Here is a 15549-nt window from a genome sequence, read left to right as displayed (position 1 = left end):
CGTTCAGTTTTCTCTTCTGTCATATCCAGGCCTCATCTGCACCATACATTGAAAGCACTATTTAAACAGTTGTGGCTTCTTCCTAAAGAATCCTGGGAAACTGTTGTTTGTTAGGGGTGCTGAGAGTTAGGAAACCCATATTCCCCTCCCAGAGTTCCCTGGGAAAAGGAATTGATTGTTAAACCACTTGAGAATTGTAGCACTGTGTGTATTGTAATTTGTAAAGATGGCACGCACCCATAGGAGGTGAAGCCAGAGCAGTCATTCATACATTCACCTAGTCATTCACTAGGCAGGTTCTTTAATACTCTCTGTACTGGAAGTTACTGAGCAGTGAGCAATGACTGAAAAGAGCCAACTCCATGAAGGCAAATGGGCAGTTGCTGTTGCGGATAGATGCATGTGTGTCTCAGGAGCCTTCGAAACAAACAAGCAGATAGAGGTGTGTGAACTTAGTACTGAGGCTGGTTTAGGAATGACCAAAGGTATTGTTAAGGAGATGCGGAAAGATACCCCAAACTGCAGGAAGCTGGTGCCTCTTTGGTTGCAGTGTTGCAGCAGAGAAGGCTGAGTTGAGGTCTGGCAGCTCTGGGTAAGGGATAAAGGAAAGAAGAGTTAGAAGTGAAAGAATCTCCCAGTTAGAGAAGCATGAGATTCTGGTAAGTGCTTTCCCTTCTGCCTCGCAGATAATAGTCCCTCCCACCAGCCTGTGATGAAAAGGAACCAAAAGTATTTTCCTGTAAGTGGCGGTGGGGCTTTCCCTTTCTATGATTTTTTACTTCTAGGCAATGCTGCAATGAGCTTGCAAGAGAGGGGGAGGAAGCACTCATCATCGGTTTCTCTCCCCACCTAAAGTCCCTGCCCCCAACCCTAAAGCTAATGGCTTTAACTCCGGCCCATCCCTCTGGCTGTAACTAGACACTCCTTGGGCGGAACAGCATAGAGGGAGGCTGGACCTCCGGAGAATTGAAAGCGAAACTTATCTGGCAGTTATGTTAAGTGAGTGATCCAGCCTGCCTGCTGTACTGTGGAGAGAGAAGGGAGGAGGATAGTGGGGTGTTTGTGTAATTCTTGCAGAGTCCTTGCTTTGTGGCGAGCCTTTCCTTCTCCCCCACCACCCACGGGTGTCTGTGTCTCTCATAGTGTGGGGGACACACACTTCCTCTTTCTTCTCTTCCCTTGCCCCCTCCTTGTTCTGGGGAAGGCCTTCTCTTCGCAGAGCTTTCCCCCTCTTTTTTTGTTTCTTGCTATCTATGCAATGCCTGGTTCTTACCAGCGTGGAACAAAAAGAGGTAAGACTATCCAATTTCCCTTATCTATACCTGTTTTACCAGTTGCCTCCCGTTGAAATGCCTGGAATTCCCTCTGCTACCCCTCAACCAACCAACCCCCCCCCCGCCTTCCTTGTTCCCTTGTAACTCCTGAAATTGGGGTAGTTAGGGTTTGAACAGAGGGTATTCTGGAAAGGAATATAGCTCCCTCTCTCTGGGCTACAAAACTGCCGAAAACCCCAGAGAGCCACTGCCAGTCAGTGTAGGCATTACTGAGCTAGCAGGACCAATGTTCTGACTTCTCATAAAATAACTTCCTGTTCCCCAGAGAGCAGGAGACACTTAATTTGGTTGCTGCAAAAAGAGTCTTGTGGTGCCTTGAAAGATAACCCATCCCATGTCTCCATACCATAGTAAATTTGTGAGTCTGAAAACACCACAGGTCTCTTTCTTTGTGTTTGGGTACTGTGACAAACTGAAGCCACAATACTGTACCTACTTTCCTGGTGACAAAGCCCCCGTGAACTTGGTGGGGCGTGCTGAATGTGATCCTGTATATCTAGGAATGTAAAAGGATTGCTTTGCCAGGCTGCAGTCTTGCTAGCACTTGCTTGGGAGTAAGTTCTGTTGAACTCAGTGAAGTTTGCTTTCGGATAGACCCGGCTGGGATGGCCTTAACAGGGCTACCCCTCTTAAGGATTTCTTTTTCATCGACTGAAGGGAAGATATAACTGTTATGTTGGTTCTGTGGGTTAGAACAAGGTGGTTGTTTTTATTTTTTTTAAAAAAGTTTGGCGCTCCAACATCAGTCATATATTTTTCCAAATCTGCCTCTTGGAGAGGAGTTTTGAAGGCCAGGGGTGGTCAGTTTTACAGCTGTACTGAGCCAAATAGACTCTGAAACTGTAAACAGACTCTGCTGACAAACCCAATTTGCAGCTGGGTTTAATGACAAAAATCTCACATATGTATAGACTGGGGGAAACCCCAGTCATTTTGGTTTACAAGTATTTCATCCTGGCATCTGGAATCTTAACTCTGCCCCAGGGTTGTTCCTCTTAACTATTTTCTAAAGGTCTCCTTGCCATTCTGCCATGAAGCTGCTCTTAATCCGGCCCCAACCATATCACCACAAACGCAGGCAATATGGCTGTACAGGGAAAGGTGGGCTATGGGGTAGTTTTCCTTTTAAGAACATGAGGAGAGCTCAGAGTGGCCTGCCTGGTCCAGCATCTTGTTCACACCGTGTCCGAACAGATGTCGACAAGAAACACACAAGCATTAGCCAATCTCTGCACCTGCAGTTTGCAGCAACTGTTAACTCAGGACATGCTTCCTCCGACAGGCTTAGCAGCCACCGATGGCCTCATTCTCCCTGAATTTGTCTATCACTGCCACCTGGGGGAGTGGATTCCATAGTTTAACTCTGAACTGATGGGAAGAAGTGCTTCCGTTCTTTCCCCCTGAATCTCTTTTACTATGTGCTGGGAAGTAAAATCGCACAACTCTTGCCCAAGAAACCCTGAATCAAGCTGAACATACCTTGCGTTGAACTGTGTTTGGGAGACTCGTTCTCCATCCCAGGCTCATCTGTAGATCTCCCCTGACCTTAGTGCCTTAAGCCAGTCTCCTCCTCTGATAAGGGAGCGCAGGTCTTCAGTAGCTGTAGAGGAGGCGTCCACTCTATCTGACGGGAGCCTCTTCCCGTCGTCAGGTGTTGTCTTTTGGGAACTGGGGCAGAGGGACTGGTTCGGTAGAAGTGCGTCGGCTCCCCCGAGCGTGTATCCGAGGTCTGAAACGTGCCCTGTTCTCTTGTTTTCTCTTTGCCAGGCCTCTGCGCAGCAGCCCCCGTGAGAGCAAGCCGCAGCTGCCTCTCGTCTGGTGCCCATGTGCCCGCCCCCAGCCCTGCGCCCCAGCAGCACGCTATGAGCAGAGGTGTCACTCGAGGCAGAGGTTCAGATCAGGTGCCCCCAAAACATAGCGGCCTCTCTAACCCAGCTTTCTTTAACGGTCCTCTTGTCCCGCAGGGAGGCGAGGATTTTCGGCAGCGGCAGGTCCTCTTCCTAAACGGGCAGCTCGGCGAAGCCCCGCTGTGGCAGCCCCGGGCGCAGCGACCCCAACTGTACCAGGGCTACCGCCGAGGTCCAGGCACCTTCTCACCTCCCCAGAGCTCCCAGCACAGCAGTTGGGGCGCAGCCAGGAGGCTTCCCTGCAACAGTAGCTGGCAGGAGCAGAAGCAGCCTCCCCAGCCCCCCCGGCCGAGGTACAGCGGCAGTTCAAGGAGGGAAGTTGACGGGCTCATCACAGACTTACGGCACCTGACGCTCTCCGGCCAAGGAGTTGAGCAGCGGCTCTTGGATATCTTGGGGCAGCTCCGACCTGGGGAGGCCGAATCTGCCCGCTGCCTTGCCCGTAAACTCGAAGTGCAGAAGAAGGAGGTCAATCATCACCTCTACAGGCTTCTTACACGAGGGCAGTTGTGCAAAATAGGGGAGCACCCTCCGTTGTGGAGGTTAGCAGACAACCCTAGGCCCCAGGGAGCGTTGAGAGAAGGGAACTCCGCCGGCCAGAGGGGCCAGGGCCGATTCCCAGTTCCTGGGGTTGGAGGAGGAGGAGAAGAGAGCTCTGCCTCTGACCCAGAGGACTATCCCGATTCCGCCGCCATGGCCGAGGTCAGGGAGAAGATCTGCAACTACCTGTTCAGCGTCGCGGACTCGACGGCGCACGACCTTGCCAAAAACATCGGCCTCTCCAAGGCCCGGAACGTGAACTCCACCCTGCTGTCCTTGGAGAAGCTGGGGGAGGTGTGCAAGGAGAACGCCAACCCCCCTAAGTGGTCCCTCACGGACAACAAGCGCAAGAGGATGCAGAACAAGCAGAAGGCGGAAGAGGTCAGGGAAATGGCCGCCCCTGCTCCAAAACCGGACCCCGAGCCTCCGACCCCATGCGCGGAACCGGAGCTGCCCGCCAGCTTGCCAGCTCCTCCTCTTCCTTCCCCTTCCCCGCCTCCTCCGCCGCCGCCACCGCCGCCGCTTCTAGAGAGTGAGGAGGAGAACGTCGAGAACGGGCAGCAGGTGTCGTCGGAGCCAGCAGAGCAGGGAGAAGCTTGCTCTCCCCGGGCGGCGGCCCCCCCTCCTCGCAAGCGGCCCCGGTACCACTGGTTCCCCAACTACGACAACTTTGAGAACGGCAAGTGGGCCACCGACGACATCCCGGAGGACCTGAATGCCATCAACAACCAGGACGAGGAGTCCCGGTGCATCATGGAGTCCCCGCTCTCCCCCAGCTACGCGGCCCAGTTCGACACGGCCTTCCTGTGCACTCCCTTGGAGAAGCTCATGGCGTGCCAGAAGAAGAACCCCGTCAGCGGCTTGATCGAATACACCCAGTACACGTACCAGCATTGCGAGTTTGTCTTGCTGAAGCAGAGCGGGCCGTCACACGAGCCACGGTAAGAGAGGAGAGGGAGAGGGATCGCTTTCTGGGGAGGGGGTTGTTCTTACCGGGGAAGCACTGCTTGCTCAGTGTTTATGTGTTTGTCTCGGACTGTGCAGGTCATTGGCAAATATGTTAAAAAGAATAGTTTTCTCCGAAAGGAGAAGGGGATTACTTTTGCTCAGGTTACGTTTCAATGCATTTGCCTCGGCTTTGTACAAGTCACTGCAGACATTAAAAAGAGCAGTTTTCTTTAAAGCAAGAGATGTGAATTGGTTAAAATGCTAGTGTTATTGCAACTGGTTTAAGATTGTGTGTTGCCCCTCTTCCTTTCACAACTGCTTTTGCGTATTACTCTGCCCCATAAGTTACAAAAGCCTCTTAATAAGCAGGCAGATGAGATATATTTCAAGGCTTCCCTTAAAAAGGAAAGAAAGGCTGTTTGTTTTAGCACTTTAAATGCAGGAATCTCTGTCCTTTCTTTCTTTCTTTCTTTCTTTCTTTCTTTCTTTCTTTCTTTCTTTCACAAAACACATTCTTCTCATATTAACAATTCGAGTGATGACACAGCAGTCTCTGCTGAATAATCTAATAATGTCCCACAGCCCCAAGTCCGTCTAAATTTAGTTAGTAAGCTCTGTGGAGCAAGGACTCGCCGTCTTTTAAAAACTCCACACAACGCTGAGATGCTGGTGTTGAAACCCTGATCATCGTGTGTGGCGATTGGTTTCCGCCTTCAGGGCTCTGAAGTTGGGGAGCGCAGGACAGAGGAACGAGCATGAATGGGCAGCAATAGGAAGGTCTCGTTTCTACTTGCTACATCTCCTCCTTCAGGCCTGCGAAACAGCCACTTGCAATTTAAGAATCGCTTCCCACTGCCAGGCAGCGAAAGCCTCAGGGGGAAGGAGGAAGACTCAGCTAAGCGAGAGTAAAATGCAGAACCAAACCACCTGCATGCTGAATGTAGTTCTCCTTCCTCTCTCTCTGTGTCTCTCTGTCTCCAAATTTGAAAAGCGGTGCTTGGCATGAGCTCTGCAGTCCCCTTTAGAGCCACATTCCACCATGGGCAGTCTTCCTGGGGCCACGTGCAAGCAGTGGGTGAAGCCAGAGGTGAAAGTGAGCAGGAAAAAGGCATGCGAAAATTGGGGAGTTTCTACACCCACCTACCCACATCATTCAGGCGAGCAAGAAGCATTGCTGAAGTTCAAAGGCACATTCTGTCCCGACAAAAGCACTTGAAGAGGGTGCATGGAAGGGGGGGATCAGCCTGGGGAGGGGGATGTAGCCTGGGAGGTGCCCTGGGGGGCAGATAGAGAGGCCTGGAGGGTGACATTTGGCCCCCAAGCCAGAGGTCCTCCACCTCGGCTTTAGAATAGCAAATCTTCAGCTGCAGTTCCAAAGGGGGGGGGGGGGTAAGCCCGCTGTGTGGCTAATTAGTAGTTTTGCACTAGGCAAATATTATGCCCCATAAGTTCCTGTATGGCTGGAGGAGTTCCACGCTGTCTGCTTCTGGCAGGGAGCATCTGTTGCCATGTGGGGGGGACCCGGAGCGTTCCTCTTCCCTCCCTCTGGCGCATCGCTCTGAACAGTTGGGTGGGTTGGATTTTATTTTTACATTCTTGCTTGGCTGCTTTTATAGCCACTGTGTTTTTAGAAACACACACACACACGAGTCTCTTTCTGTCTCACTCCTTGCCTTTTCTAGGCACCAGCAGAGTGTGTGTGCCACCCTCTGGTACATCAATAGACCCGCTAGACAGGAAAATTGGCCTACTTTTTTCCATGAGAGCAGATTCTTCCCGTGCAAAGGAGCGGGGAAAGACAAGCTGTGAGGACGGGGAGCTTGAAACCGCTATGGGATGTTTGGCTCTGTAGTCTCTGTTGCTACCTGGGCCAGTAGAGGCTGGTCCACTTGAACTTATGGGGCTTTGCCCTGCCAACCTCATTCTGCCCCCTCAGCCAGCTCTCACCTGCCTGCCCCTCTTTCTTGCATCCGGCTTCCTCCCACTTAGCCTCAGTGTTGCCCTTGTAGATCTCAGCAGGGAGGGTGGCTGTGGCAAAGCAGAAATTGGGCGGCGCCACCTACTGTTGGGCTCCCTTCCTTCGGCCCTACAAGCCCCAACAACGGGTCAGCAAGCTTTTTCAGCAGGGGGCCGATCCACTGTCCCTCAGACCATAGTTTTTTGGGGAAAATGAAAGAATTCCTATGCCCCACAAATAACCCAGAGATGCATTTTAAATAAAAGGACACATTCTACTCATGTAAAAACACACTGATTCCCGGACCATCCGCAGGCCGGATTTAGAAGGCGATTGGACCGGATCCATGGGTAGGCCTTATTTTGTCTACCCATGCCCAACAAGCACCTGCCACCATCAGCTGAGGCCTTTTTCTTCCTTGTCTTGCTTGTAGTGCTGCCACAGTTTGAAACTGGGTTCCTTGGGAGTTTTAGTTTTTGGGGTGGGATGGGGCTTCCTCCAAAGAGAAAATCTGCAATGGCAGTCCAGCTTCCCTGAAAGAGAACTGTTAGCACATTCTCAAAACAGGGTCCAGTGTGGTTCCAAATCGGACGGCGGAACCGCATGTTGATATTCCTACATTTCAAGGGGTTGGGCTAGATGAGCTTTGGGGGACCCCTTCCAACTCTACGATTCTATGATTCACCTGGCAGCCTCTTTGTCTTGGCAGTGCACAGCCACAGAAGAGGGCTGGGCTTCTTCTAAGGGTGCTGTTCCTTAGAACAGGGAGGCCTAGCCAGCTAGCAAGCTTTTAGAGCATGCCCCACAATTTTTGCTGTGCCCACAGATCAGGCAAGGAGGAAGGAGTTCTCCAAAGGCGCAAGACAGTGGTGGGGGATATCTCTGGCCTTCCAGCTTTCATTGGGACTCCTAGATCCCCACAGCCTTGGCCAGCATGGCCAATGCTCGAGTGCTGGTTCTGCCACCCCTGGTGTAAGTGCTGCACCAATAAAAAGGTAAAGGGACCCCTGACCATTAGGTCCAGTCGTGACCGACTCTGGGGTTGCGGCGCTCATCTCGCTTTATTGGCCGAGGGAGCCGGCGTACAGCTTCTGGGTCATGTGGCCAGCATGACTAAGCCGCTTCTGGCAAACCAGAGCAGCGCACAGAAACGCCGTTCACCTTCCCGCCAGAGCGGAGCGGTACCTATTTATCTACTTGCACTTTGACGTGCTTTCGAGCTGCTAGGTTGGCAGGAGCAGGGACCGAGCAACGGGAGCTCACCCCGTCGCGGGGATGAATCAAGGGGATGCAGCTAAATTAAGACTTAATTGATGCAATGGTAGGATACACACAGTTTAAACGGAGCCAGCGTACAGCTGCCGGGTCATGTGGCCAGCATGACTAAGCCGCTTCTGGCAAACCAGAGTAGCGCACGGAAACGCCGTTTACCTTCCCGCCAGAGCGGTAGCTATTTATCTACTTGCACTTTGACGTGCTTTCGAGCTGCTAGGTTGGCAGGAGCAGGAAACGAGCAACGGGAGCTCACCCCATCGCGGGTATTCGAACCACCAACCTTCTGATCGGCAAGTCCTAGGCTCTGTGGTTTAACCCACAGCGCCACCCAACCCACAGCCAAATTACAGTTCCCAGGAGTCTTCCGGGGGAATCCCAACTGTTAAGGGTGCTGAGAGTCATTAGGAGAGCAACTCCTTCCTAACAAAACTTATTTGTAGAGGCAGAGGGCTTGGAAAGGAGAACCAGTGTTCTGTAGTTGTCAGCATCGGACTTGGGACCATAGAAGCCGAGGCTCAAATCCCTGCTCATCCAGGACGTCCGCTGGGCTAATCACACACTCTCGAGGCCTAACTGTGTGGTTATCACTGCGAGGATAAATTGGGTGTCGGGTGAGGGGCACATACACTGCCTTGAAGCTCCTTGGACATAAATGTGATAAATAATGGCGCCAGATTCACTGATTAGCACACATCCTCACCATTTTGTGCCATTGTGTGTTTTGGTCAAGGTTTAAATTCCAGGCGGTGATCGACGGTCGCCGGTTCCCCCCAGCGGAAGCAGGCAGCAAGAAGTTGGCCAAGCAGGAAGCAGCCGCCCACGCCATGAAGATCCTCTTGCGCGAAGTCGAGCACGAAGGGGAGGATGGCATGGAGCTGGAGAAATCCTTATATGAGGACAGTTCTCTCAGCGAAGCAGAACTGGTGAGAGCGGCTCCCCACCCACCCCAGTAGCAGACAGGGGCCAAAAGTAGAGCTCTCTGGAGCTGCCATTTCTGTGAAAAGCGGCTCCACCACAATCCGATTTCCATATCGATTTATTTTCTCACAATGGAAGTGGCCCAGCTTCTTCTACTTGTTGTTGATTTGTAATAATTAGGTGGTAGATCTGTGTTAGGGTTTTTTTGGGGGGGTATGGTTTTTGTTTCTTAATGGTTGTTGTAAACCATTTTGATGTTTCTTGAGAAACTGTGGTATATACACACATACGCATCCCTACCTTTTAAGTCGATTGTTGGGAATGCTGCCGCTGTCAGTGGAGAACATAGTCATCAAGGTTAGCCCAGAAAGGGTGTTGTTTAGTGATAACAACAGCAAAATGACAAGGGGATTCGGATATTTAATTTGGCACAACTTACCTGAGAATCAACTTACCTGAGAATCTTAAGGGATGCAGGTTAAACCACAGAGCCTAGGACTTGCTGATCAGAAGGTCGGCAGTTCGAATCCCCTTGATGGGGTGAGCTCCCGCTGCTCGGTCCCGGCTCCTGCCAACCTAGCAGTTCAAAAGCACGTCAAAGTGCAAGTAGATAAATAGGTACCACTCTGGCGGGAAGGTAAATGGCGTTTCCGTGCGCTGCGGCTTAGTCCTGCTGGCCACATGACCCGGAAGCTGTACGCCGGCTCCCTTGGCCAATAAAGTGAGATGAGCGCTGCAACCCCAGAGTCAGCCACAACTGGACCTGATGGGCAGGGGTCCCTTTACCTTTACCTGAGAATCTTCTGCTATTCTATTTTATTTAATGCAACAAATAATTTTAGTAGCTGTGACTGTGGTTTTATTGTATGTGTGGCGCCTGATGATTTTTTTGTTTTGGGGTTTTTTTTGGGTTTGTTTGTTTTTTGTTCTCCTTCTGAATGATGCCGTGGCCTACGGCTAGTGCAATAAAAAGTTTAATTGGTCAAAAAATATATATATATAGCAAAATGATTTCCCCCCACCTCCTTAAATTAGGCTGCAAAAATGAAGAAAGCTAGCCAGGTATGGACTCAGGTGTGAAAGGATTTTGAGCCGAGTTCAGTACTGTTGAATATAGATCCTAAGGTCATGAGCATGAGGCACCCTGTCCTTTTAATTCTTCACTGTTGGTCTTCGCACCTGACTCTGGTAGGCAGACCATGGGGTTGTAGTAAACAGCAAAATACAGTGGTGCCCCGCAAGACGAATGCCTCGCAAGACGAAAAACTCGCTTGACGAAAGGGGTTTTGCGTTTTTTGAGTCGTTCCGCAAGACAAATTTCCCTATGGGCTTGCTTCGCAAGACGAAACGTCTTGCGAGTTCTTGCGAGTTTGTTTCCTTTTTCTTAAAGCCGCTAAGCCGTTAATAGCCGCTAAGCCGCTAATAGCCATGCTTCGCAAGACGAAAAAACCTCAAGACGAAGAGACTCACGGAACAGATTAATTTCGTCTTGCGAGGCACCACTGTAGATCTGTCTTGCCTGATGTCTGCCCGCCCCTGCTGTAGTCTCTCCCCCACCCCCTGGGAAATTATCCACAAGCCCCTGGGGTTCTGCAACAGGCTAGTCAGTGGGGGAGGGTCTCCCCCAGGCTAGGGTGCCTGAAACTGCAGCCCTGTGAGCCAAAATTTTGCCTCTGGGGAGAAGTTGGGGGTCAGTGGAAGTTTTGTTGAGGGTGGTGGTCAGCTGGCTTTTACAGCCATCCTTTCATTTGCATTTTAAATTGCATTTTAACCTGTATTTTAAATTGTGGGGGTTTTTTTGGTTTGTTTTTTACTGTAATTTTACTAGTGTTAGCCGCCCTGAGCCCAGCTCCGGCCGGGGAGGGCAGGGTATAAATAAAATTTATTATTATTATCATTATTTCCTCTTCTGGGCACCAGGAGCATAATTTCCCATTGGTGCCCCCCCCCCCCGCCCTGAGTTGCCAAACCAACATGGTGCTTCAGTGAGAGAGAAACAAAACAGCAGAAAGAGCCCCACTCTGCAGCGTCCTGGTACAACCCCTTCTTTATTTCCTCCTCCCTTCCTTCCTTCCTTCCCTCTCCAGCCTGAGCAGACAGAGTCAGAGGCTTTGTCTACAACGCAACAGCTGAATGTGCTTTCTGGGAAGAACCCCGTCAGCGCCCTGATGGAATACGCACAGAAGTCGGGGAGCGTCTGCGAGTTCCAGCTGCTCTCTCAGGATGGACCTCCCCACGATCCCAAGTAGGTCGCGACTCGCGTTCAGAAGCGTGTGAAGCTCACAGCGTGGCGAAGCCCTAGGCTGCTGTTGCTCTCTGGGGAATAGACCAGGACACAGGCACCACCTTTGTTTTTTCTGGGGGGGGGGGTGAGGATGGAGGGAGGGCTTGTTTCTTTATTGCAAGAGTCCCTGAGGATGTTTGCGCACGCACATCATCACCACCGGGAAAACCTCTTGTTTCTCCTTGTGCTGTATTCAAAACCTGCCAAGGAGTCCAGATCATTTTGTTGTCTTTTAAAGTAATTTGTAGAAAGTTCCCATTCTTCCTTGAAGTCACTGTTGTCCTTTTCACGCAGTTTATATGTCAGTTTTGCCAATTCCGCATAGCTCATCAATTTTTCTTGCCACTGTTTTTTCGTTGGGATTTCCTCATTCTTCCATCCTCGTGCTAACAAGACTCTTGCTGCTGTTGTAGCATACATAAATAAGTTCTTTATTTTTCTTGGCAGGTCTTGTCCTACAATCCTTAACAAAAATGCTTCTGTTTTTTTTGCCCTGGGTTCTGTTTCTTGACTGTGCAAGAGACAAAGCTCTCAGGGCTCGCTGCTAAAGATCAAAAACATTCTTGGCGGTCTTGCTTCAAGAGGCCTGACTTAATCTCTTTTAATTGCCTCTCCTGAGCCCCTTCATTCACTAGGGCAGGTGTGGGAAGCCTTTGGCCCTCCAGATGTGGCTGTGTCGCAGTTCTTATCAGCTCTAGCCATCATGACTCGTGGGCAGGGATGATGGGGACTGTAGTTCAGCCACACCTGGAGGCCAAAGGTTATGAGAGCACCCAGCCCACTAACCAGCTTTCGTCAACCGGGTGCCCTCCAGGTGTTTTGTACTCCAGCTCCCATCAGCGCCAGCTAGCGTGGCAAACAGGTCGTGGATGATGGTAGTTGTAGGCCTCCCAATTTTTGGAGGGCCACAGGTTGAGGTAGGTTGGAATCAGCCTTGCCTTTGCTTCCCCCCCCCCCCAAAAAAGCAGCAGTTATCTCAAAGGGGGACAGTCTAGGTTATAATATTTGACTAGCTTGGTTTAGGTTATAGTATTTAGCAGTGTGCTGGGCTCTGCACAAAATGCGGAGGAAGATATTGGCTCTGTCCAGTGGCTTGTCTGTCTAAAAGGAACTAAAATCAAGAAACATGGTGTGTGTTTTTTTGGGGGGGACAGGCTTCCTCTCCTTTTTCTGTTCAAAGGGAGTGGGGGTTCTGGAAAAGACCCAGGCCCCACCTGCCTTCCTGCTGCAACCACTTTCTGTGTGATCTACCTTCAGTCTCTCTTTTTTTTTTTAATGATATTTATTAAAATTTCAAAAGAAAAAGATTACATTAATAAGAAAATTAACAATGAAAAAAGAAAAATACAAGATACAAAAAAGAAAAAAAAACAGTTAAAAACAATTCCATCTTTTCATCACTTCTCTTACATTTACTTGTTTCCCGGACCTCCTCATACTTCCCTCTTTTGTATTCCAATTCAATTTGTTAGTCCAGCAATTCCTTTCCCTCCTTTTTAATCCTGATCTTTAATCTTGATATATTATAACATTAAATTTTTACGTATTAAAAACCAATTTTTCCATATTCTTTTATACCATTACAGCTAGAAACCACTTAACTTCAATCCAACATCATTCTAACATTCATTAATTTTACAATACTTCTGTAAGTAATCTTTAAATTTCTTCCAATCTTCTTCCACCGACTCTTCTCCCTGGTCTCGGATTCTGCCAGTCATTTCCGCCAATTCCATGTAGTCCATCATTTTCATCTGCCATTCCTCCAGTGTGGGTAGATCTTGTGTCTTCCAATACTTTGCAATAAGTATTCTTGCTGCTGTTGTAGCATACATAAAGAAAGTTCTGTCCTTCTTTAACACCGATTGGCCGACTATGCCCAGGAGGAAGGCCTCTGGTTTCTTCAAGAAGGTATATTTAAATACCTTTTTTAATTCATTATAAATCATCTCCCAGAAAACCTTAATCCTTGGGCACGTCCACCAAAGGTGAAAGAATGTACCTTCAGTTTCTTTACATTTCCAACATTTGTTATCAGGCAAATGGTAGATTTTTGCAAGCTTGACTGGGGTTATGTACCAGATCTACCTTCAGTCTCAATAAGCCCATGAACTCTCTGTCTTCCCCTTTTCCTTCGATCAGGTTCAAGTACTGCGTGAAAGTGGGCGAACGCGTCTTCCCTGCCGTGGTATCGAACAGCAAGAAGGGAGCGAAGCAGATGGCCGCCGAGGCCGCCATGAGGGGTCTCACTGGGGACACCAGCACCTTACCTGAACAGGTACCCTTGTTGTTTATTGTTTCTTAAAGGTATAGACCGCCCCATACCCATAGATCTCAGGGCGGTTCGCAACGTAAAATCACAATATGAAAAACGCTCAGTACGTCATGAAAATGAGAACGGAGACAGGTCTCCCGGCCTCCTCTGTGCGCCGCACTCCCTGGCCTCGTTCCAGCCTCCTCATCAGCCTCTTTCTCTCTCTGTTTCCTTGGTGACTTTTTCAGACAGAGGCCCAGGGCGACCAGCCTGCGGATGTGCCTGGTGTCCAGCCTGCAACTGTGGAAGAGGCAAAAGCCGCGAGCGCTAAGGGTGTCGGCGAGCTGATTAAGTACCTGAACTCCAACCCAGTCAGTGGCCTCCTGGAGTACGCCCGGGCCAATGGCTTTGCTGCTGAGTTCAAGCTGATCAATCAGACTGGGCCACCCCACGACCCCAAGTGAGTAGGCGGAGTGGCTCTCTGCCCAGCCAGCCAGAGGGTTCTTTCCCTGTGTTGCTTGCAGAACATAGAAAACAAAGCCCAGGCCCTTAGTCTCCAATTCGATTGTCATCTTCTGGCTGGCAGGGGCTGTTCTGTCTAAAGGTCTTTCCCAAGCCCTGCTGCTTAATCTCTCTTAACCAGAGAGACCCTGGGGGGAACTGGAGTCTTGTGTGCAAGGCAGGAGCTCCGCTGCTGAGCTACAGAAAGGGCTCGCCTGCATCGCCGATAAGTCCTCCTGGTCCACTAGGGAACTGCCCTAGGCAGGATGGCCATTAAACATAAGGAGATTCTGGCTGCAGGGTCAGGCCAGCAGCTCTGCTCATCCAGCCTCCTGTTCTCACAGTGGTCAGCCGTACGCCACAAGGGAAAGCCCGAAAGCAGGACCCAAGCACAAGAGAAACTCTCTTGTGGTTTTCATTATTATTACAGTGGACGCTCGGGTTGTGAACGTGATCCATGTGGGAGGCATGTTCACAACCTTCAGCGTTCGCAACCCACAGCGCCGCGTCTGCGCACGCACAGGTTGCGATTCACCACTTCTGTGCAAAGCGCAATTTAGCGCTTCTGCATGACCGCTGAAACCTAGAAGTAACCCATTCTGGTACATCTAGGTTTCAGCACGTCCATAACATGAAAAAACACAACCTGAAGTGTCTGTAACTCGAGGTATGACTTGTATTATCATCATCATCATCTATTTTCTGGATACTTGTCCACAGATATATGAAAGTTCATACTCAATGCAAGGTGTGTTTTTATAATGCTCCAGAATGAAAGAAACACTTTAAAAAATCTAAATCTAAAACGGAACGGAAGGAAAAAGAGGGAAATGGAAAGAAAGGAGGGGGGGACCCTCTCATGTGGTTTTCAGCAGCTGCTGCCTCTGTGGAGGCAGAGAATAGCCATCGTGGTCTTTGATAACCTTATCCTGCATTAATTTGTCCAATCCTCGTCTAAAGCCATCCAGGTTTGTGACGCGGCAGCTAAAAAAGCCAATGCAATTCTGGGCTGCATCAATAGGAGTATAGCATCTAGATCAAGGGAAGTAATAGTGCCACTGTATTCTGCTCTGGTCAGACCTCACCTGGAGTACTGTGTCCAGTTCTGGGCACCACAGTTCAAGAAGGACACTGACAAACTGGAACGTGTCCAGAGGAGGGCAACCAAAATGGTCAAAGGCCTGGAAACGATGCCTTATGAGGAACGGCTAAGGGAGCTGCGCATGTTTAGCCTGGAGAAGAGGAGGTTAAGGGGTGATATGATAGCCATCTTCAAATATATAAAAGGGTGTCACATAGAGGAGGGAGAAAGGTTGTTTTCTGCTGCTCCAGAGAAGTGGACACGGAGCAATGGATCCAGACTACAAGAAAGAAGATTCCACCTAAACATTAGGAAGAACTTCCAGACAGTAAGAGCTGTTCGACAGTGGAATTTGCTGCCAAGGGGTGTGGTGGAGTCTCCTTCTTTGGAGGTCTTTAAGCAGAGGCTTGACAACCATATGTCAGGAGTGCTCTGATGGTGTTTCCTGCTTGGCAGGGGGTTGGGCTCGATGGCCCTTGTGGTCTCTTCCAACTCTATGATTCTATGATTCTAGGTCAGTGGCCATCACCCCCTCCTGCAGTAGCAAGTT

At 50.0% G+C, this 15549-nt stretch overlaps 1 protein-coding gene across 6 annotated transcripts in view; it reads left to right on the top strand.

Annotated features, from left to right (window-relative positions):
- ADAR (adenosine deaminase RNA specific) overlaps positions 1 to 15549 on the top strand; it is a 41138-nt gene that overhangs the window by 13112 nt on the left and 12477 nt on the right. For 4 of the 6 annotated variants that reach the window (XM_080984528.1, XM_080984526.1, XM_080984523.1 and 1 more), the window contains exons 2-6: positions 3102 to 4722; positions 8692 to 8884; positions 10967 to 11124; positions 13306 to 13441; positions 13666 to 13877. In XM_080984528.1, the coding sequence (XP_080840654.1) occupies positions 3197 to 4722; positions 8692 to 8884; positions 10967 to 11124; positions 13306 to 13441; positions 13666 to 13877 (2225 nt within the window). In that variant the 5' untranslated portion in view covers positions 3102 to 3196. Of the gene's footprint in view, positions 1 to 869; positions 1293 to 3101; positions 4723 to 8691; positions 8885 to 10966; positions 11125 to 13305; positions 13442 to 13665; positions 13878 to 15549 lie in introns of those variants that run through there. The other 2 variants (XM_080984524.1, XM_080984527.1) reach the window with 2 other exon arrangements.

This window comes from Podarcis pityusensis (assembly GCF_964106645.2).
Source record: "Podarcis pityusensis genome assembly, chromosome: 16".
Taxonomy (NCBI): Eukaryota; Metazoa; Chordata; class Lepidosauria; order Squamata; family Lacertidae; genus Podarcis; species Podarcis pityusensis.
Note: the sequence above shows the minus strand (reverse complement) of the source record. Positions and strands in the feature narration are given on the sequence as shown.